At 41.7% G+C, this 17,485-nt stretch overlaps 1 protein-coding gene across 2 annotated transcripts in view; it reads right to left on the minus strand.

Annotated features, from left to right (window-relative positions):
- The window catches only part of MRE11 (MRE11 homolog, double strand break repair nuclease), a 497,020-nt gene that overhangs the window by 367,519 nt on the left and 112,016 nt on the right, over positions 1-17,485 (minus strand). For both annotated transcript variants that reach the window (XM_073613016.1, XM_073613017.1), the window contains exons 7-8: positions 15,481-15,595; positions 7,626-7,811 (exon numbers count right to left, since the gene is read on the minus strand). In XM_073613016.1, the coding sequence (XP_073469117.1) occupies positions 7,626-7,811; positions 15,481-15,595 (301 nt within the window). The remainder of the gene's footprint in view (positions 1-7,625; positions 7,812-15,480; positions 15,596-17,485) is intronic.

Below are 17,485 nucleotides of genomic sequence, written 5' to 3' on the forward strand. Positions count from 1 at the left end.
ACCTCTCCATAGGCTATCCCCTCTTCAGTCTTACATTGAATGCTGCTGCCTGACTTATCCACCTTACCAACCACTCAGTGTCTGCCAACCCTCTACTCCAATCCCTACACTGGCTCCCAATCACCAAGCGAATTAAATTCAAAATACTAACCACAACATACAAAGCCATTCACAACTCTGCCCCGAGCTACATCACTAATCTTGTCTCCAAATATCACCCAAATCGACCTCTCCGCTCTTCTCAAGACCTCCTGCTTTCAAGCTCTCTCATCTCCTCCTCCCATGCTTGTCTCCAGAATTTCTCCAGAGCCCCTCCCATCCTCTGGAACTCGCTACCTCCATCTATCCGGCTATCCCCTACTCTTGCTACCTTCAGGCGATCCCTGAAAACTCATCTCTTCAGGAAAGCCTATCACGTCTCCAACTAATCTCCTACCACTTCCACCAGCTCATTAACCACAGTTACAACCTTTTGTACCACCTGCCCCACCCTATTAGATTGTGAGCTCTTCTGAGCAGGGCCCTCTTAATCCTCTTGTATTTTATTGTATTATAACTGTATTGTCTCCCTTTTATATTGTAAAGCGCTGCGTAAACTGTTGGCGCTATATAAATCCTGTATAATAATAATAATAATGACAAACACCCCAAAACCATACATACCAGCAAATGACATCTAGCTCAAGTTAGAAGCTTTATGCATATTGTGCTTAAAATCACAGTATTAACCCTTCCCTTGCCACTGATGTAAGGGATATGGTGACACAGAAGGGCTTGAATCTAGCCAAGTCTGTATCCCTTAAGTCAGCTGCATTCTCCCTTCTGTATCATGTTCCCCCCCAGACTCTCCCCAAAAAGCTAATCAATGAGCAGTATGTCATGGCAGGGCAGTCAGTGATCAGTATGTTGGGGCAGGGCGGTCAGTATCAGTATGTAGTGGCAGGGCAGTCAGTATCAGTATGTAGTGGCAGGGCGTTCAGTCAGCCACATGTAGTGGCAGGGCGGTCAGTATCAGTATGTAGTGGAAGGGCGATCAGTGATCAGTATGTAATGGCAGGGTGGTCAGTATCGGTATGTAGTGGCAGGGTGGTCAGTGATCAGTATGTAGTGGCAGGGTGGTCAGTGATCAGTATGTAGTGGCAGGGCAGTCAGTATCAGTATGTAGTGGCAGGGCAGTCAGTATCAGTATGTAGTGGCAGGATGGTCAGTGATCAGTATGTATTGGCAGGGTGGTCAGTGATCAGTATGTAGTGGCAGGGCAGTCAGTATCAGTATATAGTGGCAGGGGGTTCAGTCAGCATATGTAGTGGCAGGGCGGTCAGTGATTAGCATGTATTGGCAGGGTGGTCAGTGATCAGTATGTAGTGGCAGGGCAGTCAGTATCAGTATATAGTGGCAGGGCGTTCAGTCAGCCATATGTAGTGGCAGGGCAGTCAGTGATCAGTATGTAGTGGCAGGGCTATCAGTGATCAGTATGTAGTGGTAGGATGGTCAGTGATCAGTATGTATTGGCAGGGCAGTCAGTAATCAGTATGTAGTGGCAGGGCAGTCAGTATCAGTATATAGTGGCAGGGCGTTCAGTCAGCCATATGTATTGGCAGGGCAGTTAGTGATAAGTATGTAGTGGTAGGGCAGTCAGTATCAGTATGTAGATTGCAGGGCGTTCAGTCAGCCATATGTAGTGGCAGGGTGATCAGTGATCTGTATGTAGTGGCAGGGCAGTCAGTGATCAGTATGTAGTGGCAGGGCGGTCAGTGAGCAGTATGTAGTGGCAGGGCAGTTAGTATCAGTATGTAGTGGCAGGGTGGTCACTATCAGTATGTAGCGGCAGGAGGGTCAGTAAGCAAAGCATAATGGCAGGACAGTCAGTGAGCAGAGCATAATGGCAGGACATTCAGTGTCAGACACAATGAATTCCTGCTGGACAAACCTCTCATCAGCCGTTTACCACACTACTGGAGATGAAAGACTTGCAGGGCTACTATTTCTGCTCCTCTATCTTCAGCTGCTAGATCAGCCATAGCAGCCACCTGTCCTAGGAGGAGAGGGGAAAAAGGAGGTGGCCACACCCCCAGTCCTGCCCACCACCTCTGTCTGCCAGTGGAGAAGCAGGACTTTGAACCCCCAAACAATTATTTACTTTCTGAAAGCAGAGGCCCTGTAAAATAAAATGGTTGCTGTTCAATTTTTGTATGTTGCACAATATTAGCGCACTTGTTTATCAAACACATATTTTTAGGAAAAAAATACACTAAAATTAATTTTAGTGCACAAAACAAAATTGAACACCCATTTTTTTTTTGGTAAAATATAAAACACGGGGTTGCGTTGAGTAAATTTATACCAAACATTGAGCCTCAAAAATACACGTGATGATGAAAAACTAGGATACTCAAATTTGTCCATAAGCAATATTTTAAAGGACTTTACCAGTTATCAAATTAGAGTTAAAGTGGTAGTAAATCAGTTCCAAAACGAGCCATGAGAACGCTACTCACTATTTTATTGTTTTACGGAAAAAAGGCCATTCTGCTTAAATGGAAAAATGCCAAAGCTCCTGACATAAACCTCTGGAAAAATCTGGTGAATTCAATGCTACCCCATTATAAATATACATATGAAGCAAGGGAATGTTTCAAAAAATTTGATAAAATATGGAAAGTATGGTATGAATCAGACACCACGGTGGGTTAGATATGGTGGACATAGTTGTCAGTAAGATAATCAAAATGTAATGGGAAAGACATGAGGGTGTAGGCATAAAGTAGTTTGGTAAGATACAGAATGGTAGTAATATGAATAATAATAAAGATTGCTAATTCTATAACCCTCTATGTGTGATCACCAAAAACATGGTTATATAAACAAAGAAGGAAGACTAGATGCCATAGGGTTTATGTTGTACAATATGACTTGTGAGCTGTGACAAGGGGGGGGGGGGGGGTATTTTAGCAGAATGTTTGCATAGGCCCTGCGTGGCCAGTTGTTGCACTGGGAATTGTGCTATGTTGGCAGATTCTCAGGATATGTATATCAAAATTTTTCAATAAAAAGAAATTTAAAAAAAAAAAAAGTGGTAGTAAACCACAACAAAAATAAAATTGGGCCCATGTCATAATATGCTAGTATGCCTAATTATAGCCTTACCTGTAGGTATAAATAAAAGAACAGGCTTCACTACCGCTTTAACCATGAATTATGGTCGTAGAATTATTGCTCTCACTCCAAAGTTCGCCATGACACCTCAAATATATGACACAATTCCTGTTTATATATATATACATATATATATATATATATATATATATAATGTGTGTGCCTTATGCTCGATCTGATTGAAGTATACCTTTAAAAGCAACTTTAACCTTCGTTAATGAAATGCGGAAAAATATTAGGTTAAGTGTTTCAAGTTTTTATAAAGCTTCTGAGATGAAGTGAAACAGAACTAAGAGTTCTGTTCCTTGGGTAATTAACTTTAGGAACAGTCTGCGTCTATTTTTATTCCATGCTATGCAAGCCCTGCATACAATATTACTTTTATTAATATCAAAAGTTGTTGGAATTTCCTTCTCCTTGATTTCAGTGAACGCGTTTGTATTCTTTTTGCGTGCAGTTATTTGCCTGGAGCCAACTGGCAATATAAATCTTTAAGCCTTAAATAGTTTTAGTCCTCCCCCTCCTCTACACTGTCAGAGTAAATGGATTTCAGAAGCAGTGGGCTATTTTGTTAAAAGCTTGAAAATCTCTGCTCGTACTTTTCCATGTAGATTTACGTTGCACTCAACTAATAATTAAACAACAAGGGCGGAATGTAAAAGAAGATTTCGAATCCCATGCAATACCTCAGAGACCATACACAGATCGATTTTTGTTTCAGGTCTCGTCAGAGCAACAAAATTGACCAATTTTTGTGTTAGTAAGAAGGTCTGCATGTACAATGTAATTTGAGTGGACAGGTTAGGTGGTCTCTTACACCTGAAGGTACGTTCTTACAAGCTTTGCTTTCTGAAAAACCATCTGCATTGAGTTTGCTCTTCATAGTGCATTTCATGTCTGGTGAGCAGGTGTTGTATTGCCTTCTCACCGCCTGCTTTAAACCCCTAAAACCCACACTAAGGCGTTGCAACTGCATGCATTTCATGCGGTTGCAGGACCCTTGCAGAGCAGCCCCTTTCACCTGCATGAATCACGTTCAGCAGGTGCTACAAACCTGTGTAAATCTTGTATGAACACCCCAGACCCCTGCCTCCGCAGCTAAAGGGGGTAGCGATTGGAAGGGGAGGGCAGAAAAAAAAAGCACAGCTCAACACCCCCCCCCCACCACCACCACCACCAACTAGTGAATGAGCCCTAGATGTTTTTTCCAGCTTTTACTGGTCTGACAGATCTAAAACTAAATCTGATGTCAGGCCAGCTTTACCACCATCTCCTTGTAGCAAACATGTCAATGGGTGCTTTTTGATCGAATGCAACCCTCTTAATCCTACCTCGCAGCCTTCAATCAGTCTAGTTCCTAGATTGTAAGCTCTAACGAGCAGGGCCCTCTGATTCCTCCTGTATTGGATTGTACTATACTTGTACTGTCCTCCCTAATGTTGTAAAGCGCTGTGTAAACTGTTGGTGCTATATAAATCCTGTATAATAATAATAATAGTATATTTCAGGGTAAACATTTTCTTTTTTTGCTCTTTTAACCAATGTACCTAACAGTTGTAACCCCTTTCAGATTTGTATTGCTGTTTGTCCCTCAGTATTATGGCCTGTGCTGGAAGAACCTTATTCCGTTATCTCTTCTGACAGCAAGGAGATCACAGCACTGCAAGCTCCTAGCTGTGAGTCTGCACTGACACAGACAGCTTCTGATATCCAATAATGATCGGGAACCACTTTGATGAGTTCCTGATCGTTAGACATACAGTGTTGTTAATAAACAGCGGAGAGGGACACTAAGGGCTCATTTACACTTGCTTCGACTTTAACACACATTAAAGCACCTGGCGCTTCAACATGCATTTTCAATGTGTTTTTGAAGCTTCTGTGATGCTATTCTAAAGCTATAATGACGCTTGGCAAATACCCTGTGCCTGTATTGATATTTTATTTGTTTTAAGGGGGCCCAGTAGAACTCCGGTTCAGTAGTGCCCCCACTCAGCAGATCCCCAGCTCATTAGTACCGATGTTTAAAAAATCCCTAGCTCATTGGCACCCTTGTTCAGCAGATCCCCAGCCTATTAGTACCCTCTTTCAGCAGATCCCCTGCTCAGTAGAACCCCAAGCTCTGCTAATGCCTCAACTCAGTAGTACCCCCAGCTTTGCTGATCCCCCACTCAGCAGTAACCCCCAGCTTGGCTAATCTTCTGCTCAGTGGTAACCCCACTCTCTACTGATCTCCTGCTTAGTAGTAACCCCGACCTCTGCTTTTCCCCCCACTCAGTAGTGACCCTCAGCTCTGCTTTCCCCTCCCCTAAGTAGTGACCCCCAGCTCTGCTTTCCCCTCCCCTAAGTAGTGACCCCCAGCTCTGTTTTCCCCTCCCCACTCAATAGTGACCCCCAGCTCTGCTTTCCCCTCCCCACTCAGTAGTGACCCCCAGCTCTGCTTTCCCCTCCCCACTCAGTAGTGACCCCCAGCTCTGCTTTCCCCTCCCCACTCAGTAGTGACCCCCAGCTCTGCTTTCCCCTCCCCACTCAGTAGTGACCCCCAGCTCTGTTTTCCCCTCCCCACTCGGTAGTGACCCCCAGCTCTGCTTTCCCCTCCCCACTCAGTAGTGATCCCCAGCTCTGTTTTCCCCTCCCCACTCAGTAGTGACCCCCAGCTCTGCTGGTCCTCTGGTTTGCTGATCCTCCTTTTTTTCCCCATCCCCACTCAACTCACACCCCGCTATATTTCTTCCATGCTGTGCACCACATGTGACATCTGCTAGTTTCTCCTGCCCTGGTCCCCAACTCTGCTGCTCAGTCCTCTCTCTCCAGTCCCCACTCACCTTTCTCTATAGCATTCCCAAGTTGCACACGTGTGCCGCCTGCTAGCTGCTCCACTGCAGTTCGGACCATGCTCACCTTCCTGCTGCTCAAAAGCTGCAGGTGCTGTTAGCGAGCATGGTCATAGAGGAGGCTTTGAAGCACCAAGAATTTTTGCAATTTGTGAACATGACTGTAAGCTTACCATTGTATTTAGTGACACGTGCTTTGATTGGCATTCAGAGTTCTTTACAAAAGGAGTGTCCTGTGCCATATTTTGACGCAAGTGTAAAAGAGTCTTAAATGTGCACAGAGGAAAAAATATGCTCTTGTTCTGTTGTCAGCCTACAATAATACATCTGATACCTAATACATTTGAATGGGGTATTTGCGAAAACATTGTATATAAAATAATAAAAGCCTTATAGTCCTTGCTGTTAAAAATCAAGGGAAAAAACTATTTTGACTGTGAAAATTGTTCAAATAAAAGGGAAAGCTGTGACAGTACTAATATACTACCATTGCTGACTTCCTTAAAAGGTACAGGCTCCTGGGCTGGAACTGGAGTTACAACTTTTCACTGGCTGCATGCTTTATCCACCCCAGTGATTTAGGGAGACCGGTTTAGTTCACCTTTACCAAAATACTGCCTATGCAGGTAAGGGGCGCCTGTAGATAAAAACAAACTGTGCAGCTTTAAATAAAGTTGAATAATGTCTTTGCTATAGGTGTAGACCATTTATTTATCTCTTGAAGCCTGGCCAAAAATTTCCCAGAGATGGCATCATTCCATCCTGCCTTGTTGCTAGGATGTTGCTAAGGCACACACTGCTCACCCCCACCATCACAGGAGCAAGTTCTCAACCCCCCCCCCCCCCCCCCCCCCGCACATGTGTGGTCCACTATCTCCTCTGTCACAGCAACAGGGAAGAAGGAACGCATGCGAGTGGGTTTGGATTGGCTGGGAGTGACTTCGCAATGTCCAAGTAACAAGGCATAACATAAGATATAACTCCTATATCTAGGAGTTTCTTGGCCAAAAGAGTTTCTCCTTCATGAAGTACATAAATGGTCTACACCTAGAGATGCACGATATGCTGCAATCTTATCACAACACGAGCAAATAAGTAGTAACCAAGGAAAGAACACCGGCGTGTAAATGAGGGAGGTTTAACCATTTAAAGACCAAACCTTTTCTGACATTTGTTGCTTACAAGTAAAAATCATTATTTTCTGCTAGAAAATTACTTGGAACAAAACAGTAAAGTTAGCCCAACAGTAAAGTTTTTGTATAATGTGAAAGATGATCTTTACACCCCGAGAATCGTGATCTTTATTCTAAGCAAAAAAATCGTGATTCTCATTTTAGCCAAAATCGTGCAGCTCTATCTACACCTATAGCAATTTTTTTAAATTTGGTCAAACCTACAGTTTTCTTCTTATCTACAGGCACCCCTTACATGCATAGGTAGTTCTTTACTAGAGGTGTACAACCCATCTAAAAACATCAGCAGTGACAGCTATGATGTTTGTATAGTCATAGACTCCCTTAGGATTACACTGCAAAATAATACTTCCAGCACATTTGCATTATTTAAAAGCAATCTTATAGAATAGGATTCTTCTTTAAACACAAAAGTGATTTCATACAACATCCACAAACCTACTTCTTCTCCGCCTCTCCAGGGGAGAGCGATGTGGCCACAGAACTTCCCGGTTGCGACACATAGAAAAGCTGCTGTTCGTTCCTGGTCGGAGCAATCTTACACTCATGCTCATGGCCCCAAATAACCAGATCCAAAAACTCATCCAGAAATTGCTCGGGGATATAATTGGTGGCTCCATGTTTACTCCTGAAAAAAAAAACAAACAGCAAAAGAGGCTTAAACCAATACCAGAAAAATAGTTTATTGCTTTTGATAATTTTCCTGTCAAAACTTATAGAAGAACCCTGTTTGAGGCCCCTTTGTATAAAAATATGTTATACCCACCCTGCACCACCTGAAACTGCAAACTCTCATTTTACCTGCAGCTCCACAACAAGTAAAAACAGATAATGGTTTATTCTGATTTGACAGGGTGGAGAGCATGACATCACCATCCTGGCTCTGCACCTCATCCAATCAAAGAATGTTTTTGCATCCATTCACAAAAATGCAAAACATTCACTGAATGGGCGCCCTACCTCCTGTGTTCAGAATGCAACAGGGAAGCCGCCACACGGCGTGTAACATAGAAGCAAGTGGAGATCACTAGAGTAGCGGTATCTACTCTAGTGGTTTTCATCTTCCAGGTAGATCAGCCAGGTATGGTATTGTATATATATATATATATAAAGAAGGAAGCCCCTGAGGATGTACACATGAAATGCGTTGGATGGAGCTCTACACACTAATGCCCTGTACACACGGTCGGACATTGATCGGACGTTCTGACAACAAAATCCTAGGATTTTTTCCGACGGATGTTGGCTCAAACTTGTCTTGCATACACACGGTCACACAAAGTTGTCGGAAAATCCGATCGTTCTGAACGCGGTGACGTAAAAAACGTACGTCGGACCTATAAACGGGGCAGTAGTCAATAGCTTTCGTCTCTTAATTTATTCTGAGCATGCGTGGCACTTTGTCCATCGGATTTGTGTACACACGATCGGAATTTCCGACAACAGATTTTGTTGTCGGAAAATTTTATAGCCTGCTCTCAAACTTTGTGTGTCGGAAATTCCTATGGAAAATGTGTGATGGAGCCCACACACGGTCAGAATTTCCAACAACAAGGTCCTATCACACATTTTCCATCAGAAAATCCGACCGTGTGTACGGGGCATAACAGCATGTTTCTCTGAGCAGCGGCCATTAGAGTAAGTTTTGGCTGCATTTCTTTGCCTATTATCCACGTGGATTTATATTGCTTTTATGGATGTGCTGGAATACCAATAAAATACTACACTATATACCAATTTTCTGGCTCCGGGTGGTGAGCATTTCCTTAACTGGACAGATGTTTGGCAGGACTTTATATTGAGTGAAGCAGACTCCACAGAGTCCTTGGGAAGGTGGATTATTACTACAAGTTAAAAGTGGAGGTCCACCCTAAAATTAAAAATGACATTAACATTCTACAAAAAATATATAAAAAAACTTTTGAAAAAAAAAAAAAAAAATTTTTTTTTTTACTTACCAGAAATGCCTGTTGCTAGGCAGTCTTCCTAATCTGCCTCTTCCTGTTCCGCGGCACTGCTCCTTCACTTCCTCCTCTTTGGTGAGCTGCACCGTTGTCTTCTGGGACATGTGTGTGTCCCAGAAAACCACAGGGCCATTCACAAAGCGGCGCGTGACTCGCGCAAGCGCAGAAGGAAACGGGCAGTGAAGCCGCAGGGCTCCACTGCCTGTTTCCCTTAGGATGGCGGCGCCGGCACCCGATCCGATGGACGGATTGGCCTCGGGGGGCCGACATTGCCGGCTCCCTGGACAGGTAAGTGCCCTTATTAAAAGTCAGCAGCTACAGTGTTTTTAGTTGCTGACTTTTTTTTTTTTAAACAGCCGGACCTCCGCTTTAAGATCTATTAGTCTTCTGGTGAGTGTAATATAGTGGAGGATTTGCACCAGCGGATGAGTGGACATATCACACACCTTTCCCCTTCTTCATACTGCACTGTGTGGTTGACAACTGGGAGTGTTAACTACCTTTTTGGTAGTTGTTTAATTGCTTAATTTGGGACTATTCTAAGAACTACCGGTAGCACTTTTTTGAACACTTTTAAGTTATTATATGTCTTTTTATTTGGATATTTATATATTTTTGTGTCCAGCACTTGTTTGACACACATGCTTTTTATACATAAAAGTAAAAAAAGTTTCTTAGCACTGCACTTCCTTCTTTGATTCATCGTTTGTTGGGGTGGTCACGTATTTAGTGCAAGCTGCTTTTTGTTTTTTTGTTTTTGTGTTTGAGCGCTCACTGTTTCTTTTTTTTTTTTTTTATCTATATCAATAAAGCTGGACCAATATAATTATTTATAAAATATCCATATTCAGGATTCTTCTTTAAGTATAGTTAGTTCTATTTCAATTTGAGGTGGAGGGTGCACATGGTTGGAAGATGCATTTAAATATAAAAAAGTACTTTATTTTACAGAACAGGAGGATTATAAATTATTCTTTAAATTTGGAATATTAGCTATCTCCAGATGTATTGAGAATTAGCATTAGGTTGATGTTTTTGATTATATGGAGGTATTTTTCTGGTGGTGTAGTGATGTTATATTAAACTGGTATCTATTAAGGCACTACAATTTTTAGAAGTAGTTTTGCACATTTGCATCATGAGGGCTTGATACAGGCTTAAATGGCAGCTGGGGATTTATGCACATATGGGTAATTGAAAAAAAGGAGGCAGGAACTTTGTCAGGGCTGGGCTCAGCCCTTCCTTCTCAGAGCTGGCCACTCAGCTGTTGGCTAATTGCCAGCTCCTATCTCTCCACAGTTACTCAGCTGTTGATGATATCCTGCTCATCAGTCCTGCCTACTTAAGCCGTCCAGCCCAGAGGATCTCTGTCTTCGCCTTGGTCAACATCACAGAGACTATCTCTTGTGTTCCTGTTTAAAGACTTGCTTGGCTGACATCCCTTCTGACTCCAAACCCTGCTTGCTCTTCCACTACATTGATCCCTGACTTTCTGGCTTAGCTGACTATCCGTTCCGGTTACCAAACTATGGCTATGTTTTTGACTACATTTGTTCTATTTACTTTTATTATTAAACAAGTGTGACTGTACTTCTGTCTCAGTCTGATTTCGTGGTTTCTGACAAACTTTTTATTTTGTTAAATTGTTTAGGACTACCTTGAAGTGTCCACTTTCCAAAACTTTTGGAGTTATTCGTAATGTCCTGGCATTATTTATTTGACACATTTTATACTAGAGGGTAAAGGCCTCTACACATGATCAGAAAATCGTACAAAAAAATACCACTTTCCAAGCAATCGTACAATAATCTGATCGTTAGAACGCAGCTTTCCAGAGCAGATCACGAGAGTTCATCCGATATTATCCGATCGGACAAAATTTTTCTCGTACGATACCAGATCTTATGATTTGCGTTAAATCAGTACAGTTGTCATTTGAAAATACAATACAAATACACTACAACACATGACATCATTCCGAATTTTTATTCTGCCGTACAAGAATTTTCTTAACTTTAGTAAACTCTTTGATATGAGACTATGCAAAAAACAAAAAAAAAAGAACGATTATTTGTCTGATAATCTCATTGTGTGTATCAGGCATAAGGGAAACTTTCTATTAGCAAAGTTTCAAATAAAAGCTCAGTGATGAATAAATATCACCAAAAGAGAGCCCTGTCTCAAAATAAAAATGATATCAAATTCATTTGGGTACAGTGTTGCATGATCGTGTAATTGTTAGTCAAAGTATCACTGCATTACAAACTGAAAAATGACCTAAACAAGACCATAACTCCAACACATATTTGTGGCAGATATATATGCACCATTGGCCGTGGCAATTTACACCTTAATAGCGCACTCAATGCACGCTCTCAGCAAAAAGACCACGCTCTCGGTCTGGGTTAAAGACCAGCAGAACCAGCATTCAATCGTGTGGCTACCCTGACAGTGGTCAATAAATTCAGATCATTCCAACCCCCGGGGCGTTTCAAACTGTTTGAATGGACATCTGTGGGGGTGGGTGTTATCAATGGGCTAAAAAAAACAATCACAGGCCTTTTTTATATAATGGCTTTTAGAAAACATTACTGCAAAACCCATTAATCTTCTGCTTACTATAATGTAAACACTCTTATTCTAGGGCTACTGACATTTTTTGAATTTTTTCAAGATGAAAGCCAAATGAAAGATTCTATATAGTAGATGTGATCAGCACTTACATACCATACATTATAATCTAGCAATATATCCATCTTTCTTCAGTGCTCTCAGGCTGTCAAGGGGGTTTTGCACAGCCTCAATGAAAAATGTATTACTCTTTAAAGGTCGCTGTAGTACCCAATATGAGTTAGTATGCTACACAAGTGTATGCATTACACTTTCTGTCTCATCTCAACCAGATGCCTTGCCTTTTTTTGTTCACTGACATCCTTTTGTTCCAGCAGGGAGAGAAGTCTCCAGCAAGTGATTCCAAGAAACAGTTCTTGGTACAATAAAGAAGCACTATTTTAAAGTCTGCTTTTTTTTTTTTTTAAATGCCATATACAGGTGATTCGCAGCATTACATATACATTTCAAGGTAATATAATGATCCAGAAAAATTTGCATTATCACACAGCCAGAAACCGACAGTGTACATTTTAGGTCTCATGCACACAGAACATAAAAAACGCCGCTGTTACAGGAGTTTAGTGCTTTTTTTTTTTCAGCCTGTAAAATCACCTCAATGTTTAGCCTATGTGGGTTGCTTTAATAAAACTGGAGTGTGCAAAATCTGGTGCAGTTCTGCAATCAGCTTCCAGGTTTTTTTTTTTTTGTCAAAGCTTAACTGAACAAGCTGAATTTAGAATATCTACCATGCACAGGCGTACCAGATTTTGCACTCTCCAGATTAAGCCCCTGTTCACACCAGTTCGACTTGTCATGTGATTTTGACAGGTCAAATCGCATGACAAGTCACACCCTTTTGACTGCAATGGAACTGTTCAAATCGCTGTGACCTGGTGGTGCCACACTGATTTGAAAAAGTAGTTCCTGCACTACTTTTAGGGATTTCAGGTGAGACTTGCATAGACATCTGTCCACGAATTCGCACAAATGTCAGCCAAGTCACACCTAAAGTCACATTGACATGCGACTTTGTAAACAGGCGATTTAAAGTGAAGTCGCACGATTTCAAAGCTGCATTCAGTGTAAACCTAGACTTAGTAAATCAACCCCCTATGTGTCCATGTACATAGGCATTTACAGGCACACTAGAAGAGCAGCATTTACAAGCAGAAAACAAAAAAAAACAAAAAACAAAACAAAGGCGCATTCAGGAAAGGAGCTGAAGAGCAGAAAAAAAGACAAAAAAGGCATGTTTAGAGCGTTAATGCATTCTAATGGCCAGAATAAATTATTGTTCAGCCCATAAAAATGCATTAGCACTCAAACGCACCTAAATGCCTGTGCAAAACGTTCCTTTTACCGCATTTTTTAAGATTTTTCCTGCCAGGAGTTCTGGCATTGAGGGGCTTAAACAGGTGCCCTGTGTGCATGAGGCCTTAATACTTATATATTTAGATTTTTCTTATCCGTATACAGCTATTTTTTGGTGTAACATACAACCGAACAATTTTAACTAAACTAATAAACATATAAGAAAAAAAAGCAAATCGAAGTGACTTGTATCCTTTCCTAACCCATTGCAATGACCTTTTTACTTTATGCTCATTCATAGTATATCACATCTAAACTGTCTGGTCTGTCAATCACTATTCCTCCCAGAAGAACTTAATAAAGTTTGATTTTGGTTTTACACAGATAGACCCTGCCCACTTGATACTAAACGGTTTCAGACAAATCTATCAATCTAAACAAGGGGTCTCCAAGCTTTCTAAACAAAGGGCCAGTTTACTGACCCTCAGATTTTAGGGGGGCCCAACTGTGGTCATTGGAAGTAGAAAAATTCCAAGTGTTGGTGGGAAAAAACAATGCTCCGTCTTTATTGTCAGTGGGAGGAATAGTGCGCCATCTTTGTTGTCATTGGGAGGAATAGTATGCCATCTTTGTGGTCAGTGGGAGGAATAGTGCGCCATCTTTGGTTTCAGTGGGAGGAACTGTGCCCCGTCTTTGGTGTCATTGGAAGAACTTTTGCCCCATCGTTGGTGTAATTAGAACCCATTGTTGATGTCACTGGGATAAATTGTGCCCCATTGTTGGTGTCAGTTGGAGGAATAGTGCCTCGTCATTGGTGTCTGTACATGAAAGGGTGCCCCAAGGGCCAGATAAAAGCAAGCACAGGGCAGCATCTGGCCCCCGGGCCACAGTTTGAAGACCACTGATCTAAACCAAATATTGGTAATTTTTTCATCCTCTAGCCTCATTTGCCATTCTATATAAAGAAATATCAGTACTGATCAGGTTTTTCCAAGGTCCCAAACTGATAGTATCAGCAGGGCCGCTGGTAGGGCAGTACAGCCACTCCTTCTGTACTGGGCCCAGGCCCCATCAGTTCAAAAGGGAGACCCAGGCACCTGCTGAGCAGGAAGGCCAGCTGTACTACCTTACTGCAGACACTGATCCTCTTCTGCCTTGCGCTGCCGCCCTCTCTTTTGCTCCCTCCCACTGGCTGTGCTGCAGGGGGATCAATTCTAGAATCTGTGCTCCCAACCTTCTGCTTTCTGCACCTCCCTGTGCACCCCATTTCCCCACAGCTTGGCTGGCTTTCCTCCTCTCCTGCTGGCAGCTGCTGTAGGCACACAAGGAGATGTTTTAGGATAGAAAGCAGAAGAGTGGAGCACTTAACATGTCATATAATAATGATTTTAGTGTATTTTTAGCAAAAACATAATTAGATATTTTCTGGGTGGTGGGGGGCTGGGGCGGAGGGAGCAGGACCCTGTCAGGTAGGCATTATAGGGCCTAATGATTAATAACAGTAGCCCTGAGTATCAGTATTTATCCACCGCGGCCTAACATAGAAGAGAAGAAGTCTCAGAAATGTCCTAGTGGCACTATTTACTAATTCATCAAGGATTACATACATTTGGAACGTCAAAATTACCAGCTATGGTAATTACTGATTACTGGTTGTGGTAATTACTGGTTACAGTTACTGGTGACCATAATGGTCTAATCTGACATTTATGACATAATGCACATCTCTTTTTCCCATTTTAAATAAAATCTGTGGGGAGTAATACATTTGAAGTAAATAACTTATCCGTATGATTTTATGTTTGGAGGATATTACTGTATCCTGATAAGTACTTTTAATCAGCTCAGGTAGAAAAGCAATTAATTAATGTTGCTGTTTAGTTAAAAAAAGATTTCACACAGCACAGGAAAGGCACATAGATGGTAAAAATGAGAGCTTCCAAGTAATTATTATTCTACTTGAACAACTCAACCGCCTAACTTCTTTATCCCCTACCTCTTCAACAGGTTTCCTACAAAATGACAAGTACAACATCGGTCTTTGTATTCTGGGCAGAAATCAGCATGATATCTCATACTTGTGAATCTAATGCCTTCTTTCTATCAAATATGAGTGAGTAAAGCAGCATAATGTCCTACTCAAGATAATAAGCCAAAGTCAAATGAACACTTTCTTCAAAGCAATATAACAGCTTGGCTGAAGATTTCAGGTTAATGGAAGTGGATGTCAGAGGCAATTATGGTAGCAGGATGCTTTTAATGACGGCAACAGATCGGTGTTAACAATTTAGACGTGGCTCTCAGCAGGCAAAGAACAGAACGCAAAGCTTTACAAGTTTAGAAATAAATGTTTTGGATAGTGCTAGCAACATAAAACAGATGTCCAGGGCACTCCCAGAGGGACCTTACCTGTTCTGATGAATTACAAATAGGTTAAACCAGCTGGATTCATCCTCACGGGGCCGCAACATGGTGACTTGTTTGTTAACAAACATTCGGTAGAGTCTTTCATCGGGGATGGAACCTGAGGCAAAACAAAACGGAGGAGCAATTGACTAAAAACAGCAACAGTGGCACTTGAGTACATGCGTAACCAACTTGGAGGCTAGGCTGAGAGGGAAAGTAAACCTAGAGATGCTCGTTGTAAGCTAGTGCCAGTCTTCTCTCTCACAATAGAAATGTAAATGAGAGAGCTCACTACACTCCGCAGAAACTTTATTACATGGGGAAAGTCCATATAATCATTGTGTCCCTGATGTAATTCAGCCAATGGGTCTCTCATCAACATGTTATGGCGATGTCCCAAAGTTCATCGCTTCTGGGAAAAGGTGTTTCCAACTTTGAACTCCTTATGTTCAATGAGAGTGACAATAGGTCCCAAACTTGCACTTCCGGGGGTGATCCCAGAAGATTTACTCCCAGAAGAAATGCACAATATGTGGACAAGATCCTTATATTTAGTGCAAAAACTTATATTAAAAAAGTGGGTTTCACCTACAACCCCACACCACCACCCCCCCAAACTTAAACAGCGATGTGATGTTCCTAATTTTACATTGCTGAAGGAAAAATTAACTTACAAGCATAGGTGATGTCCTCACAAATTCCAAAAGATATGGTCCTGGTGGGTGGATTCTAATAATTAATTTTTTGATGCCCCCTCTCGCAATGTAGAGGATATTAAAGCTCAAAGAATAGATCTCCGGTGGCTATGGATATAGGGGTAGCAGTGAAAAGGTCTAAGGTGGATAAAGAATAGATCTCCGGCTGCTATGGATATAGGGGTAAGCAGTGAAAAGGTCTAAGGTGGATAAAGAATAGATCTCCGGTGGCTATGGATATAGGGGTAAGCAGTGAAAAGGTCTAAGGTGGATGGAGGGTAAGGTCATAAGGGAGCTCTCGGGGGGTTGAGGTGCAAAACTCTATACCCTACACGCATTGAGAATATACAAAGTTATTGATAACCGTTTTTTGCAAAAACCAGTGAGTCCATGCGATTGTACACGTTTTTATGATATATATGGGCATTTGCCATTAATAACTTTAGTTAGTCTGTGAGATGCTATGTCTGAATTTTTTTCTTTCTTTTTATTGTTTTGTTAACAGAAATTTTCCTTTGTGATACCCCTCAGTCTTTGACAATAAAAACTACCGTACTTGATTCAAAAAACAAAAAAGAAATGTATATAAGAGAAATACTGGGGTTACCATTAGAAATGAGCCTAACACCCCCCGGTTTGGTTCGCACCAGAACATGCGAACAGGCAAGAAATTCGGTATAACACACGAACACTGTTAAAGTCTATGGGATGTGAACATGAAAAATAAAAAAAGTGCGCATTTTAAAGGCTTATATGCAAGTTATTGTCATAAAAAGTGTTTGGGGACCCGGGTCCTGCCCCAGGAGACATGAATCAATGTAAAAAAAATTTTTTTAAACGGCCGTTTTTTTGGGGAGCAGTGATTACTTTAATGCTTAAAGTGTAAGAATAAAAATGAAATATTCCTTTAAATATCATGCCTGGGGGGTGTCTATAGTATGCCTGTAAAGTGGCGCATTTTTCCTGTGTTTAGAACAGTACCACAGCAAAATGATATTTCTAAAGGAAAAATTGTCATTTAAACTGATCGCAGCTGTAATGAATTGTCGGGTCTCGGCAATATAGATAAAACTCATTGAAAAAAACGGCACGGGCCATTAAGGGGAACCCCAAACCAAAATCAAAAAAAAAATTGTGTGGGGTCCCCCTAAAATCCATACCAGGCCCTTCAGGTCTGATATAAGGGGAACCCTGCGCCAAAATGAAAAAAAAAAAGGTGTAGGGGTCCCCCCCCCAAAATCCATACCAGACCCTTTTCTAAGTACGCAACCTGGCAGGCCGCAGGAAAAGAGGGGAAGACGAGAGAGCGACCC

This window comes from Aquarana catesbeiana, linkage group LG02 (assembly GCF_042186555.1).
Source record: "Aquarana catesbeiana isolate 2022-GZ linkage group LG02, ASM4218655v1, whole genome shotgun sequence".
Classification (NCBI taxonomy): Eukaryota; Metazoa; Chordata; class Amphibia; order Anura; family Ranidae; genus Aquarana; species Aquarana catesbeiana.